Source organism: Eurosta solidaginis, chromosome 4, assembly GCF_040869045.1.
Source record: "Eurosta solidaginis isolate ZX-2024a chromosome 4, ASM4086904v1, whole genome shotgun sequence".
Taxonomy (NCBI): Eukaryota; Metazoa; Arthropoda; class Insecta; order Diptera; family Tephritidae; genus Eurosta; species Eurosta solidaginis.
In genome coordinates this window covers 55,627,753-55,644,594 of record NC_090322.1, presented here as the reverse complement: position 1 = coordinate 55,644,594, position 16,842 = coordinate 55,627,753, and the positions used below count along the sequence as shown (strand labels likewise).

General features: G+C 35.9%; 1 protein-coding gene across 1 annotated transcript; it reads left to right on the top strand.

The window, feature by feature from the left end:
* Positions 1 to 498: 498 nt before the first annotated feature.
* On the top strand, positions 499 to 1,288 carry Polr2E (DNA-directed RNA polymerases I, II, and III subunit Rpb5). Its single transcript, XM_067778837.1, has one exon. It carries the CDS (start codon positions 593 to 595, stop codon positions 1,223 to 1,225), a length of 633 nt encoding a protein of 210 aa, XP_067634938.1. The 5' UTR covers positions 499 to 592; the 3' UTR covers positions 1,226 to 1,288.
* Positions 1,289 to 16,842: the final 15,554 nt, after the last annotated feature.

Here is a 16,842-nt window from a genome sequence, read left to right as displayed (position 1 = left end):
TGAAATTTATTTTTAAATAAATGTCAATTTGTATGACAAAATGTCAAAATGAAATGGAAACAAACAAATGGCATCTAAAAAGGTAAACGTCACTTAGAAAATCAAAATTCAACAGACTTCTAAGTGCAGTTAAGTGTTGCTAAGTTTTAAGTAATCAGTAACATGCAATGTTGATTTAACAGAACTGTAAGTGAGAGTTCTCAAGCCAAGTCAAGTCTATGCTAAGTATCAGTAATGGGCTCTTAAAATATCAGATGTTTATTATGGTCAATTTTTACGTCATTTTCCTTTAGCTCTTGCTTTTTTCTCTCTTTCTTTCATTCGCTCAAGCAGTCAAGTGTGACGTAGTTGCGCAGAACGAAGCAATTTTAAACCCGTGAATGCGCAATCTTCAAGGTGTTATTTGTGATGGTTCATGTACCATTGGAACACGAGGTATGACATGCATTTCCAAGTATCGATAACAAGGTTATAACAATCGATACTATTCCAGTGCTATTTCGCAGACATTTCTGTTGTCAAATCGGCGTCTCTTGTACGCGTTTGGACAAAAAATTTCCGCATTTGTATAAAATAAAAAGTTTTCCACAAAATGGATGATGAAGCTGAGACGTACAAATTGTGGCGCATTCGTAAAACTATAATGCAACTTAGCCACGACCGAGGATATTTAGTGACACAAGATGAATTAGATCAAACATTGGAGCAATTTAAAGAAATGTTTGGTGACAAGCCTAGTGAAAAACGACCTGCACGCTCTGATCTTATCGTACTGGTAGCACATAATGATGATCCAACTGATCAAATGTTTGTGTTCTTCCCAGATGAACCTAAAATCGGTATAAAAACGATTAAAACCTATTGCACACGTATGCAGGAAGAAAATATACATCGTGCTATCGTTGTGGTGCAAGCAGGAATGACACCGTCAGCCAAGCAATCGCTTGTCGATATGGCACCCAAATATATTTTAGAGCAATTCCTGGAATCTGAACTATTGATCAATATAACTGAACATGAATTAGTCCCCGAACATGTAGTAATGACACCAGAAGAAAAACAAGAATTGTTGGCACGTTATAAGCTCAAGGAAAACATGTTGATGCGTATACAAGCAGGTGATCCTGTTGCTCGGTATTTCGGCTTAAAGCGTGGTCAAGTGGTGAAAATCATACGGTCGTCGGAAACAGCTGGACGATATATATCTTATAGACTTGTGTGTTAAATATCTGAATCATATAAGCTGCAGAATAATCAGTACGAAAACTATTTAATATTTTTCAATGGAGACTATGTTATTACATACATGTTGTTGTTATTGTTATTGTAGCAGTGCTTCGCCCCATCCAATAGGTGTGACCAATCACAAATTGTCATCAATATCCTCTAACGGGAGTTCAAGGAAACTTGCTGCTTCAACAGGGGTTGACCATAATGAGAGGGGTGTTAGAGGCGAAGGTTCCACAATACAGTTGAAGAGATGGTTGGTGTCATGTGGGGACACGTTACATTCAGGACATATGTTTTGTATGTCGGGATTAATTCTTGATAGGTAAGGGTTTAACCTGTTACAGTATCCAAATCAAAGTTGAGCTAGAGTGACTCGCGTTTCCCTAGAGAGTGTGCTTTCCTCTTCTGCAAGTTTATGGTATTGTTCTTTGAGTACAGGATTCACCGGGCAATTCTTGGCATAGAGGTCCGACGCCTGTTTGTGGAGTTCACTGAGGACCTGCTTGTGTTTTTGCGCTTCATACGGCTTTGTTCTCAGGTGCCGTATTTCCTCGTAATGCTTACGGAGATGACTCCTTAAACCCCTGGGCGGTGTTGGCTCTTCAATCAGATGGCTGTTGGGATGCCAAGGTTTCATTTCATTTCTCTCCCTAATGGGGAGTATTCTCGCCTCATTATGTAGATTGTGTACTGGGGACAAAAGAAGACAACCCCTGGCGGTCCTGAGGACACTATTTTGGCAGTCCTGTAGCTTCTTCCAGTGAGTAGTCTTTAGGCTTGCCGACCATATCGGGGACGCTTAGCATGCAATCGGCTGGCGAATTGCGTTGTAAGTGGTAAAGAGCGTTTATCTTTTTTATTTGAGGATTTTATTACGACTGGATTTTCGGTACAATTGCGGCTGCATGCTCACCAAAATGTAGATCCTGATCAAACGTCACACCCAAGATTTAGGGGTGTAAGACAGTCGGTAGCGTAGTGCCATTGACGTGGATGTTCAAAATGGTTGCTGTTGTTGTAGCAATGTTTCGCCCCACCTAATAGTTGCGACCGATCACAAATTGCCATCAATATCCTCTAACGGGAGTCCAAAGAAACTTACTATTTCGACAGGGGTGGACCATAATGAAAGGGGTGTTAGAGGCGTTGGTTCCACATTACAATTAAAGAGATGGTTGGTGTCATGTGGGGACACATTGCAAGCGGGGCATACATTTTGTATGTCGGGGTTGATTCTGGATATGTAAGAGTTTACAGTATCCGGAAAGAAGTTGAGCCAGAGGGTCGCGTTTCCCTGGGGAGTATGTGTTCCTCTTCCGCAAGTTTTGGGTACTGTTCCCTGATTACTGGATTCACTGGGCAATTCCCGGCATAAAGGTCCGACGCCTGTTTTGGAGTTCAGCAAGGACCTGCTTGTTTTTTTTTGCTTGATACGGCTAAGTTCTCAGGTGCCGTATTTCCTCAAAATGCTTACGGAGATGACTCCTTCGTTCTGCGCAACTACGTCACACTTTATGCTTGAGCTTGATCTTTTGTTTACATGCGCAATCTTGTGTGTGTGATTTGTGTTTTCGACAGCATACACTTACAGACATATGCACTAGGGCATCCGATATTTAACATATTTTTCCAACTCGACAAACCATAAGTTTTAACTTTAGTCGTGTTTTTTTTTTTTTACACGCGTAAACGTTTCGTTTGCGCGTGAAAAAAACGCCTATCCTCGCTTAGATAATTCTTAGAGACCCATGTAGCGGCAGTGGTTAAATAACTACAGCTACAGCACAGGGTGTACCGAAAAGCGGATACACAACCCTCTGATGGCCATAGGGTATAACATATAGCTGAATCAGTTGCGGTGAATTGTGGACACACATAGGATACATAGAATTAGTGTAGAGGGTGAAACAGAGACACATATTTCAGTTACATCTGAGTATAATGCGTATTGAAATTTAGTAGGACAAATTTTATGCGCAGCAATTTCAGAGGTGTATTTAAAGTTTGTCGCTTAGTAGTCCATATAAAGTTTAAGCGTAAACGTATATAGAAGAATAAAAAAACACAGCTTTTAAGTCGGAAAACCAATTATTAGGTCCAAAACATACCTACATTCACTTTAAATCATGATAGAAAAACTAAACTTTTTTTATTTTAAAACTACAAGAACCACATCATAATGTGCATTTGCTTTTTGCACAAAGTTCCTGACAGAAGTAAAATGTTCAATATCAACCCTGGGACGATAAATATTTTGTTCAAAACGCTTATTTTGGTACCTCTCGACATTTTCGGACGTGTTCGAACTACCGACCCTTTTGTTAAGCAGCACTATTACGCTAGATTTTTTTAAAGGGCAAAATCCCATTAAATTTTATTTGGAAAAATATCACTTTTTAAAGAACTGATCATATCAGTAATTTGTTTGAAAATTTTAATCAAATTTTCAAATAACATACCCTAAGATGATTTAAAACGTTCAAATATAAAGTATTTTCTTTTCGAAAATTAATCTATCGTCGGGAGATAAATGTACCCTAAATGTGATTCTTCTTGAATAATCATTTATGATTCATATTTCGAAACTCTTTTTATTCATAATTGATATCGTTGTAAAATTTTCACAGTCATTTTCTGATCATATTCGTGAAATTTTCTACTTACTATTCCAAAAACAAAATAGAAAAATTAAAAAATAACAATAATTATCATGAGAAAAAAATTATTGTTCTGGCCTTGAGCTCGAATCGAACCTTGAATCATTTATCAATAGGCCGATAAAAACAAAAACAAAAACATTCGTGAACATATTTCAATCGTTTTGGTTGAGATTTTTGAATGATTTTCGAATACGATTATCATGCATTTGTTCTTCATATCTCATCTTATTTCATCAGGGGGAAGAAAGAATGTGGAAGTGAGCCATGTGGACCAAAGGTAATTCGCCAATAAACTTGACCGATATACACCTGCTACTACAACATCCAACATCAGCAATGATCGTCAACATCTTAAAATGCGATATGGTACGGGATGTTGAAGCCATATCCAGGTACATATGCCAAGAGAGTTTCACTTACCTAGGGTTCAAATAGTTCACAACCTTTGCATTGTCTAATACGCCAATTACACGGCTCAAGTATCCTTGTGCCAATTACCAATTTGCACAAGGATTTGCCCGGTGTGTGCACTGGTTGCGCTATTTGCGCAGAAAACTGCGCTAAAATCAAAACGATTTTGATATTTACGCATGTCTGCAAATATTGCACATGCTTTTTTCTTCGTGTGTGGTGAATCTTACACAGTTTACCTGTAGTTCCTGATAATATAACATCAGTAATTATTGCTTTAAAATGTTAATATCGAAGGCGCAAGGACCATCTCGAGCTTGTAACAGGAATTCACACAAATTCAATAATAAATAATAATTTTTTATACAATTAGAACACATGTTTCATTTGTTGCGGTAGTTGAAAAATGAATATTGCGCAGTGCTGCAATGAGTTGAGCTGGTCTTGCAATTAAAATTTATATTTTATAAATACAATGGAAAATAAATGCTTCTGTGCGAGTTTTTCGACTAATACCGTGAATTACCAGCACTGTGGAAAATAAATAGTGAATTTTTATAAAATTAATGCCTTTTTTATACAATTAAAATACATGTTTCATTTGTTGCGCTACTTTAAAAATGAATATTGCGCAGTGTTTTTGAGCCGTGTATGTAAAAATTTTCATTCGCACAAATTTCGTCGTTTTATATTTGCCCAAGGTTTTTGTGTCATGTATGGGCCGTATTATGGTTGGATTTGTATTTTCTGGGAAGCCGAAGGTGGAGAAATGGCTAAGGACATATTCAGTTACGAGCAGTATTTACAATATTTCTTGTCTTGAAGAAAATCTTTTGTATAAATAATAAAATTTTAATATATTTTTTCTGAACTTCATAATTGAAAAAATATGTGTATGTGAAAAAAAAGATCTTCAATGAAAAGTAAAATTTCAACCACTATAAAATTCGTTATTCAGTCAACAAAGATAGTCAGAAAAGTTCAGAAAGCTGAATGAAAAATGATTAAAAATGTTTGATCACATAAAGTAAACACATTTGTTTCAAATATGATTCCAAAATGTGATTGAAAAACTATACTCAGTTTTTTATCATCAAAAGTATTCATATTTGATTATTTCTTTTGTTTAATTGTATAATAACTCATTATTTAGTCAGAAAGAGTAATCAAATTGTATTGATATGTAGGGGAATTCAAAATTAATTTATTTCGTTTTAACTTTTTTAATAAAATGTTATGGAGCGAGTCGGGGAAATAAATTCAAAATAACACACCCTATTATGTGTACACAATCGTTGAGTGCTGCCAACTCTCATAGTACTGATCCTGATCACAATCATAAGATTGCGCATTCATGAGTTCAAAATTGCTTCGTTCTGCACATCGACGTCACACTTGACTGCTTGAGCGAATGAAAGAAAGGAAAAAGCAAGAGCTAAAGGAATATGACGTAAAAATTGCCCATAAAAACAGCTGATCTTTTGTTTACATGCGCAATGCGCAATCTTGGTTTTGTGATTTGTGGATCCCGATCGTTTCAATGGGATTTGATCCAGAGCACGATGACTCAATGGAACGCTATTTTCTGTGTTCGCTTATATTTTATCGATTGCATGTCCCATTCTTATCATTCTACTAGATTCGATTCTTTTTAGAATCGATTTTTTCGATTCGATTCTAGAAAAAAATTGATTAAATCGAACCAAACATAGTTTATTTAAATTTTGCTTATTCTTTGTAACAGCGTACTTGCTTACATACTTAACCATTTACACGGTTTTTCCCGACAAATAAAGCTGGATAGTTTCTCGTTTCGTTGCCTGCCGACAAAATTGGAAGCGTCAAGGAATGCCACATGGGTCTTCACTTCATCCTTTGATCGGAGTGAGATAATTAGTATAGTTTTTACCGAAATGTCATACTTTTTGCGCATTTTTGAATCTTTTATATCAAAATGTAGGAAAACAACATTGGGAACATTAAGCAATATACTTGCTTCTTTACTACTTATTATTACAATATGTATAATGTTCTCGCTTCGTTTATGGCATTAGAATCGATCTATGTTCAGCGTCATATAAAAAGGAAGTAGTTATTACATACGTAAGGTAGGTAACATGTTCTCAGTATTCGTTTTGCAGCTTTTTAATCAATGAGGTATACGGACCTTATTGCGGCCGCCGAGGTGTGATGGAAGCGTGCTTCGCCGGGCAAAGCAACATCAAAATTTTAGAAACAAGGTTTTCAATTAGAAGAAAATTTGTCTAAGAGGGGTCGCCTCTCGGTAGTGTTTGGCAAGCACTCCGAGTGTATTTCTGCCATGAAAAGCTCTCAGTGAAAACTCATCTGCCCTGCAGATGCCGTTCGGAGTCGGCATAAAACAAGTAGGTCCCGTCCCGCCAATTTGTAAGAAAAATTAAAAGGAGCACGATGCAAATTGGAAGAGAAGCTCGGCCTAAGATCTCTTCGGAGGTTATCGCGCCTTACATTTATTTATTTTTTATACGGAACTTTTAATTGAAAACATGCGGCAATTTGTGTCATGGTTGGCGTAGTTTCAGTTAAAAACATTATAGAAGTATTTTCTTAGCTTATTGAAAATAAAAAGGAAAAAGGAATTTAATTGACGAAATTTCATAAAATTTGCCACTTCTGTTTTCGTGTTTGCTGCTGTCTATGTCATAAAAAGTATTGATTTCATAAATTTGTTAAAAGTGTGTTTCTTAATGTTACACGTTAAGGCAAAGCGTACCGAGGATCCAAGCTTTGTGTAAAAGATCTGAATCCGTTATCTTCGACAATCCTAAAGGGTTGCATATCTGTGGCAATCATTCTAATCAAAGCAGAATCCAGTTGTTTTTTCGCTCATCTACAGACTGAGACTTCCTTATGTTGTTATTAGGTTCAAAAAAGGATTCTATAAGAGCTATTGATGAAGACATTTCCATCAACGTTGGATGTGACCACTTCAAATGATTTAAAAAATTGTTTGTATTTCTACCTGTTTTGCATTTTTTCGTACGATTTGCATTTTGCAGAATCGACCTGCACTTGACTAAAATATTTCCAGACAACAGATCTTCGAATCTTCGGATTACTTATAAGATTGAATTCCCCTTCAGTCACTTCGAATTGGTTTACTAGAATCTAAAACTGTGGTATTAATTTCGTACTGAACACAATATCATACCACAAAATAGATAAACACATGTTCAATATATTGCTTACCAGAAGTGCGAAGAAATTTCTTCATCTTTCTCCTTTCTCTCAAAGCCACCAACACAATAAAGGTAAATTTATAAAACAAAAATTACAGAATATGTATTTCCTCAAACATTGTGTGAATCAAACTAAGTGTGATATCTCTTGCACAGACGTCAAAATTCCAAAGTGACTGGATCACCTGATTTGTAATTGACTATCGCTGTCTCATTCTGTATCTCTTTCTATCACCCGCTGAAGATAGGCGGCCCTATGCGCCGCCATATTGAACACCCCGTCAAAACGCTAAAAAGTAGCCATATTGAACATCCTGTCAGGCAGTTGACAGATAAGATATTCACTTGCGGCGTTATTATGTATAATGAAAAGCGACGCGAGGAGTCACTTTCACCCAAGTGAAACCAAATTCGTATCATAGAAGACCATTCATTCGCTTCAGTGACTATCGGTGACTGCACGTCATTGTCTTACGTTTTTTCGTATTATATAGCGACGCAAAGTGTCACGCACACTCATTTTTGCTGTCAAAATATTCAATTGCTTCTGGATCGCGTTTGCTTCATTCACTTCGCTTTTTTATTATCGTTTTTTATAATTTTTGAGTAAGAATTTGAGAATCTTAACACTTCGTGAAAAAAAAAGATTGAAATTTTCCATAGATCACCGATAAAGGTTATATTTTTAGAGCTTCATTCAATGGGGATGCATATTTCGTTAAATTTTACAGGAATACAAAAAAAGCGAAACCTATAAAAATTATAGCCAGGGACCCAAACTGTTATTCCTTTTGTAATAAAAGTCCTTCAGAAAAAATTATTGGTGGTTCAATGTGGTCACATTGAATCGTTCCCGAGATGGTCGAACTTGTACCTTAATGGTGCTTGTTACCGGAACATACCGGATATATATCCGGTAAAGGACCATCAACATCGATAACACTCCCCGAAACCTTCGGGGAGTTTCTTTATCGCAACAACAGCAGTTGGTTATGGTTTTTCGATAACAAGTTTCTAGTGTTAGTAGGAAAAATTGTAGTGTCTCTACAGGTTTCAAATCCAGATATTTACGAGAATGGATTGGTAAAAAATTCATTTCATTTGGACGAACCGTATCTTAGTTATGGGGTCGCACTTTTATTCTGTTCTTAAGAAATAGAAGTACGGATATAACTTTTATTTTCGGCCTTATAAAATAAATGTCCGGATTTTTTTTTTTTTTTTTGATTTTTATGAAAAGGGATGCATGATTCGTCATGATGCTATAATCCGAAATGCTATGGGTATCCCCGGAATCCGATACACTTTCACCAAGGAAAAGTTTTTAACCGGTTTTACGAGTCAACAAAAAAAAATGTTGATTTTTTGCCGGCTCAAGGTCTAAAAACCCAATTGAAAAACAAAGTTTTTCGGTTTTTTATGCCAATATATTTCGGCTACACTGCGGTAACCTTCCTCAGGGCCACTGAAGACAACATAAAAACATAGAAAACAAACAATTAACAATCACATATTTCACTAGTAAAAATTAACAAAATGTTTACAAACAAAAGTTTTAACAAAAATTCACAATTACATCATTTGACATTAACATACATACATTGTTTGGTATTTAGGTCTGCACCGTCTAATCAGGAGTTTGCTACTGTCCTATTGTTGTTTAGTAGATGACGTATTCGTATTTTTGTGGGCGTGTTAATTATGTGTAACATTTCCCATGTGTATCGTTTGTTGTAGTTTTGTTCTTGTGCGAGAATCTCTGCTGCATCGAAGTTTGGTGAGTGCCCACTAGCCGCACAGTGTGTGATGAGTGCAGTTTTTTGAAAATTAACGTGATAACATTGTTTATAGTCTGATTTGTGCTAGGACAGTTTCGTTTTTATACTCAGTTGAGCAGAGCTCACAGAGTATATTAAGTTTGATTGGATAACGGTTGGTTGTACATATATAAAGGAATCGAGATAGATATAGAATTCCATATATCAAAATAATCAGGATCGAAAAAAATTTGATTGAGCCATGTCCGTCCGTCCGTCCGTCCGTCCGTCCGTTAACACGATAACTTGAGTAAATTTTGAGGTATCTTGATGAAATTTGGTACGTAGGTTCCTGAGCACTCATCTCAGACCGCTATTTAAAATGAACGATATCGGACTATAACCACGCCCACTTTTTCGATATCGAAAATTTCGAAAAACCGAAAAAGTGCGATAATTCATTACAAAAGACAGATAAAGCGACGAAACTTTGTAGATGAGTTGAACTTATGACGCAGAATAGAAAATTAGTAAAATTTTGGACAATGGGCGTGGCACCGCCCACTTTTAAAAGAAGGTAATTTAAAATTTTTGCAAGCTGTAATTTGGCAGTCGTTGAAGATATCATGATGAAATTTGGCAGGAACGTTACTCCTATTACTATATGTACGCCTAATAAAAATTAGCAAAATCGGAGAAGGACCACGCCCACTTTAAAAAAAAAAAAATTTTTAAAGTAAAATTTTAACAAAAAATTTAATATCTTTACAGTATAAAAGTAAATTATGTCAACATTCAACTCCAGTAATGATGTGGTGCAACAAAATACAAAAATAAAAGAAAATTTCAAAATGGGCGTGGCTCCGCCCTTTTTCATTTAATTTGTCTAGGATACTTTTAACGCCATAAGTCGAACAAAAATTAACCAATCCTTTTGAAATTTGGTAGGGTCATAGATTTTATGACGTTAACTGTTTTCTGTGAAAATGGGCGGAATCGGTTGATGCCACGCCCAGTTTTTATACACAGTCGTCCGTCTGTCCTTCCGCATGGCCGTTAACACGATAACTTGAGCAAAAATCGACATATCTTTAATGAACTTAGTTCACATGCTTACTTGAACTCACTTTATCTTAGTATGAAAAATTAACGAAATCCGACTATGACCACACCCACTTTTTCGATATCGAAAATTACGAAAAATTAAAAAAATGCCATAATTCTATACCAAATACGAAAAAAGGGATGAAACATGGTAATACTAATTTCACACAGACGGCTTATTGAATAATAAAGGCAATTTTCTACATTAATTCTATTTTCACACAGACGGCTTATTGAATAATAAAGGCAGTTTTCTACATTAAGACGCTTATTGAGCTCAATCTTCCCTACAAAATTCGAATCTATTATTATTTCATTAGTAGCTAATCGAATGCCTAATGAAGTCAAAAGCACAATGCAACTCTGTTGGCAGCGTTCCGCTTCCGTTTCCGTTTCTTAGTTTTCAAAGCAAATGTCATTGTCTGCATGGCGGAACGATAAAAGGTGGCCGCATCGAACAGCTGATTATAACCTTTTTTATTTGATTTGATACATCAACTACCGGCTCAGTACTATTTTGACATTTGTCCATCGAATTTACAAGTACATGGAATTTTTTTTGTTTGTAGATATGTCACCATGCTCCCACCTTGTATCGTTCCGCCATGATTGTATGTCTCATCCTTCATACTAATCGAGCAGTTACTTCTGTGTGAAAGCAAAAAATTTACGATTTCATTAGCAGGTGAAATGAGATCATTAAGTTTCTGTGTGAAAACAGTATAAGGTAATTGGATTGTTTTATTGACGCGAAATATAACTTTAGAAACAACTTGATAAAATGGTTGTGACACCTACCATATTATGTAGAAGAAAATGAAAAAGTTCTGCAGGGCGAAATAAAAAACCCTTAAAATCTTGGCAGGTATTACATATATAAATAAATTAGCGGTATCCAACAGATAATGTTCTGGGTCACCCTGGTCCACATTTTGGTCGATATCTGGAAAACGCCTTCACATATACAACTACCACCACTCCCTTTTAAAACTCTCATTAATGCCTTTAATTTGATACCCATATCGTACAAACTCATTCTAGAGTCACCCCTGGTCCACCATTATGGCGATATCTCGAAAAGGCGTCCACCTATAGAACTAAGCCCCACGCCCTTTTAAAATACTCATTAACACCTTTTATTTGATACCCATATCGTACAAACATATTCTAAAGTCACCCCTGGTACACCTTTATGGCGATATCTCGAAAAGGCGAACACCTATAGAACGAAGGCCAACCCCCTTTTAAAAATATTCATTAACACCTTTAATTTGATACCCATATCGCACAAACAAAGTCTAGAGTCACCCTTGGTCCACCTTTATTGCGATACCTCGAAAAGGCGTCCACCTATAGAACTAAGGCCCACTCCCTTTTAAAATACTCATTAACTCCTTTCATTTGATACCCATATTGCACAAACGAATTCTAGAGTCACCCCTTTGTGGTGATATTTCGAAACGGCATCCACCTATAGAACTAAGGTCCACTCCCTTTTAAAATACTCATTAACACCTTTCGTTTGATGCCCATATTGTACAAACAAATTCTAGGGTCACCCCTGGTCCACCTTTATGGCGATATCTCGAAACGGCGTCCACCTATGGAACTAAGGATTACTCCCTTTTAAAATACTCATTAACACCTTTCTTTTGACACCCATATTGTACAAACAATTTCTAGGATCACCCCTGGTCCACCTTTATGGAGATATCTCGAAACGGCGTCCACCGATGAAACTAAGCATTACTCCCTTTTGAAATTCTCATTAACACCTTTCATTTGATACCAATATCGTACAAACGCATTCTAGAGTCACCCCTGGTCCACCTTTATGGCGATATCTCGAAAAGGCGACCACCTATACAACAACCACCACTCCCTTTTAAAACCCTCATTAATACTTTTAATTTGATACCCATATCGTACAAACACATTCTAGAGTCACCCCTGGTCCACTTTTATGACGATATTTCGAAACGGCATCCACCTACAGAACTAAGGCCCACTACCTCATAAAATACTCTTTAATGCCTTTCATTTGATACGCATGTCATACAAACACATTCCAGGGTTTCCCTCGGTTCATTTTCCTACATGGTTTTTTCCCTTATGTTGTCACCATAGCTCTCAACTGAGTATGTAATGTTCGGTTACACCCGAACTTAACCTTCCTTACTTTTTAGTTTTGCTTTTGTTGTGCCTACGTATATACTTTCACAAGCTTCGTTCGAGTTTCCATTACAAGGTATTTTATATACTAAATTACTTTTTTCGGTTGTTGGTATTTTTGTTTTTGTTCTGTTGAATATTGCTTTTAATGTGTTAGTCGGTTTGTGTGCTATCTTTACTTTTTCTGTATTATAGCAATCCGACTTCGCTAAACGTTCCGATAGCTGAGGTACATATGATACCGTTTTAAACATTGTTTTTTGTGTTTTCTGAATTTTGTTTCTGGTGTTGTATTAAAGGCCGTTTTAGTAAATTTTTGATAGTAGAATCCGGAAAATCGTTGTTTTTTAATAATAATGTAATTTCGTTTTTAATTTCTTGGTGGTACATTTCGTCAGAAATTTGCAGCATTCGTCGTATACAGCCCATTGCTGTATTAATTATCATCGTTTTTGGATGCTTTGAGTTAAAGTTGATGATTCGTCCAGGTGAAGTAGGTTTTCTATACCACTTTACTTTTAATTCGTTTTTCCTTCTGATTATGATCGAGTCAAGATAAGCCAATTTTCCGTCCTCTTCGAGCTCCGTTGTAAATTTTATATGTCTATCAAACGAGTTAAGCGCGTCCAATGTATTTTGTACCTCATTTTTGTTTATTATCGCAAATAAGTCGTCAACGTATTTGATGATAAGTCTGGGTTTTTGCCCTAGCTTTTTAATAGTAGTATCCAATAGCTGTTCCATTATAATATCGGCGATCACAGGCGAGGTTGGTGATCCCATTGGTAATCCTTTAAGTTGTGTATATATTTTGTCGTTGAATTTAAAATACCTGTTATCTTGGATGCAAAACGTCACTATCTCCATAAATATTTGTTTCGGTATTTTCGTATGTTCCTTTATTATTGCCCATTTTTCTCGTATAACGTCCAGCGCCAGTTGTATTGGTACGCTTGGGAAGAGTGACACCACGTCAAAAGAAACGAGTTTTTCGTCGTCGCAAATGGGTGTATTATTAATTTTTTCCTTGAAATCGATAGTGTTTTTCACATTATATACTGAGTTGGCTGTTACGTTCTTTAGGATATTTACAATATACTTGCATAGACCGTGAGACGGGGACCCAACGGCGGAACATATGGGTCTGAGTAGCATGCCAGGTTTATGTATTTTTGGGAGCCTATAGATCCTTGGGGCTAGCGCAGTGGTTGTCACGAGTTTATTTCTTTCATCTTTCGTAATTATATCCAATTTAAATAGATTGTCTACTAAATTATTGTTTTTGGTTTGTAGTCTAGAAGTAGGATCTTGCCTTTGAATTCTGTACGTGCTTAAGTCCTTTAAAATATCTTCCATTCTTTCGTTGTATTCCTTGGTCTCCATTGCCACAGTTTTACTTCCTTTATCCGATGTTAGAATTTTAATATGGTCATTTTCTTTAAGGAACTTTCGAGTTTGCTTCACTGTATCAATTATGGCACAGTCTAATGTCGTTTTTCGGTTTGTTGCTGTGTGATCTTTTATTAAGAGAGAGAATTTGGTACGTGCTTCTTCCTGCTTTTCTTTATTTTCCAGTGTCTGTATTAAGTCCTCACCATCGGCAATGTATTGAAACAGCGGAAATTTGGAATTTTTTACTGGCAAAGCGAACTTTGGACCCTTAGCCAGCAGAGCTTTAACATCTGGCGGGAATTCAACATTGGTTTTGTTTACAAACCAATCTTCGTGTTTGTTTTTGTTCACAAAATTGTTGTTTCGTGCGTTCCTCAGTTTTTCATATTTTTCTTCTTGCCGCCTTTTTAGTATTGTCTTTAGATTATTTGAAATATTTTCTTCCCTCTTAGTAAATTCCAACAAGTCCTCCTCGTTCATCTCATTTTTAAGTTGTATTGTTTTTTCTTCTATTTGTTGTTGTTGTCTTTTTAATATGTTATGTTTATGTTTGATAATTAAGTTTAATATTTTAGAGTGGTAGTAGTGTGTGTGCCTGTCTAAAGCTTTGTATATATCTGGATGTGTGTCAGAGTCAAACAAAAATAATTGCTTACATCTAGTGGAATTTTTTATAAAGCTAGGGATTAATTTTGATTTTCTGCATTTTAAAAGATATTTTAAATTTGACTTTGCTTTTACCAATTTCTTAGATATATTTTGAAGTTTATTTATTACTGCCTTAGAGTTGTCATAGTTTTTCCTTATTTTTGCATACCCCATCTTTTGTTGTTGCATGCTTACGGCGTGCCTTCCGCTCATTATACTTTGATGATTTTAGCGACCTGTTTTTATCAAATATTGATTTTTTGTCGGCTCAAGGTCTAAAAACCCAATTGAAAAACAAAGTTTTTCGGTTTTTTATGCCAATGCAGTGTAGCCGAAATATATTGGCATAAAAAACCGAAAAAGTTTGTTTTTCAATTGGTTTTTTAGACCTTGAGCCGACAAAAAATCAATATTTGATAAAAACAGGTCGCTAAAATCATCAAAGTATAATGAGCGGAAGGCACACCGTAAGCATGCAACAAAAAAAGATGGGGTATGCAAAAATAAGGAAAAACTATGACAACTCTAAGGCAGTAATAAATAAATTTCAAAATATATCTAAGAAATTGGTAAGAGCAAAGTCAAATTTAAAATATCTTTTAAAATGCAGAAAATCAAAATTAATCCCTAGCTTTATAAAAAATTCCACTAGATGTAAGCAATTATTTTTGTTTGACTCTGACACACATCCAGATATATACAAAGCTTTAGACAGGCACACACACTACTACCACTCTAAAATATTAAACTTAATTATCAAACATAAACATAACATATTAAAAAGACAACAACAACAAATAGAAGAAAATACAATACAACTTAAAAATGAGATGAACGAGGAGGACTTGTTGGAATTTACTAAGAGGGAAGAAAATATTTCAAATAATCTAAAGACAATACTAAAAAGGCGGCAAGAAGAAAAATATGAAAAACTGAGGAACGCACGAAACAACAATTTTGTGAACAAAAACAAACACGAAGATTGGTTTGTAAACAAAACCAATGTTGAATTCCCACCAGATGTTAAAGCTCTGCTGGCTAAGGGTCCAAAGTTCGCTTTGCCAGTAGAAAATTCCAAATTTCCGCTGTTTCAATACATTGCCGATGGTGAGGACTTAATACAGACACTGGAAAATAAAGAAAAGCAGGAAGAAGCACGTACCAAATTCTCTCTCTTAATAAAAGATCACACAGCAACAAACCGAAAAACGACATTAGACTGTGCCATAATTGATACAAACTCGAAAGTTCCTTAAAGAAAATGACCATATTAAAATTCTAACATCGGATAAAGGAAGTAAAACTGTGGCAATGGAGACCAAGGAATACAACGAAAGAATGGAAGATATTTTAAAGGACTTAAGCACGTACAGAATTCAAAGGCAAGATCCTACTTCTAGACTACAAACCAAAAACAATAATTTAGTAGACAAACTACTTAAATTGGATATAATTACGAAAGCTGAAAGAAATAAACTCGTGACAACCACTGCACTAGCCCCAAGGATCTATGGGCTCCCAAAAATACATAAACCTGGAATGCCACTCAGACCCATATGTTCCGCCGTTGGGTCCCCGTCTCACGGTCTATGCAAGTATATTGTAAATATCCTAAAGAACGTAACAGCCAACTCAGTATATAATGTGAAAAACACTATCGATTTCAAGGAAAAAATTAATAATACACCCATTTGCGACGACGAAAAACTCGTTTCTTTTGATGTGGTGTCACTCTTCCCAAGCGTACCAATACAACTGGCGCTGGACGTTATACGAGAAAAATGGGCAATAATAAAGGAACATACGAAAATACCGAAACAAATATTTATGGAGATAGTGACGTTTTGCATCCAAGATAACAGGTATTTTAAAGTCAACGACAAAATATATACACAACTTAAAGGATTACCAATGGGATCACCAACCTCGCCTGTGATCGCCGATATTATATTGGAACAGCTATTGGATACTACTATTAAAAAGCTAGGGCAAAAACCCAGACTTATCATCAAATACGTTGACGACTTATTTGCGATAATAAACAAAAATGAGGTACAAAATACATTGGACGCGCTTAACTCGTTTGATAGACATATAAAATTTACAACGGAGCTCGAAGAGGACGGAAAGTTGGCTTATCTTGACTCGATCATAATCAGAAGGAAAAACGAATTAAAAGTAAAGTGGTATAGAAAACCTACTTCATCTGGACGAATCATCATCTTTAACTCAAAGCATCCAAAAACGATG

Coding starts and splice junctions, on each gene's coding strand:
- Polr2E (XM_067778837.1), top strand. CDS start 593: ATGGATGATGAAGCTGAGACGTACAAATTGTGGCGCATTCGTAAAACT.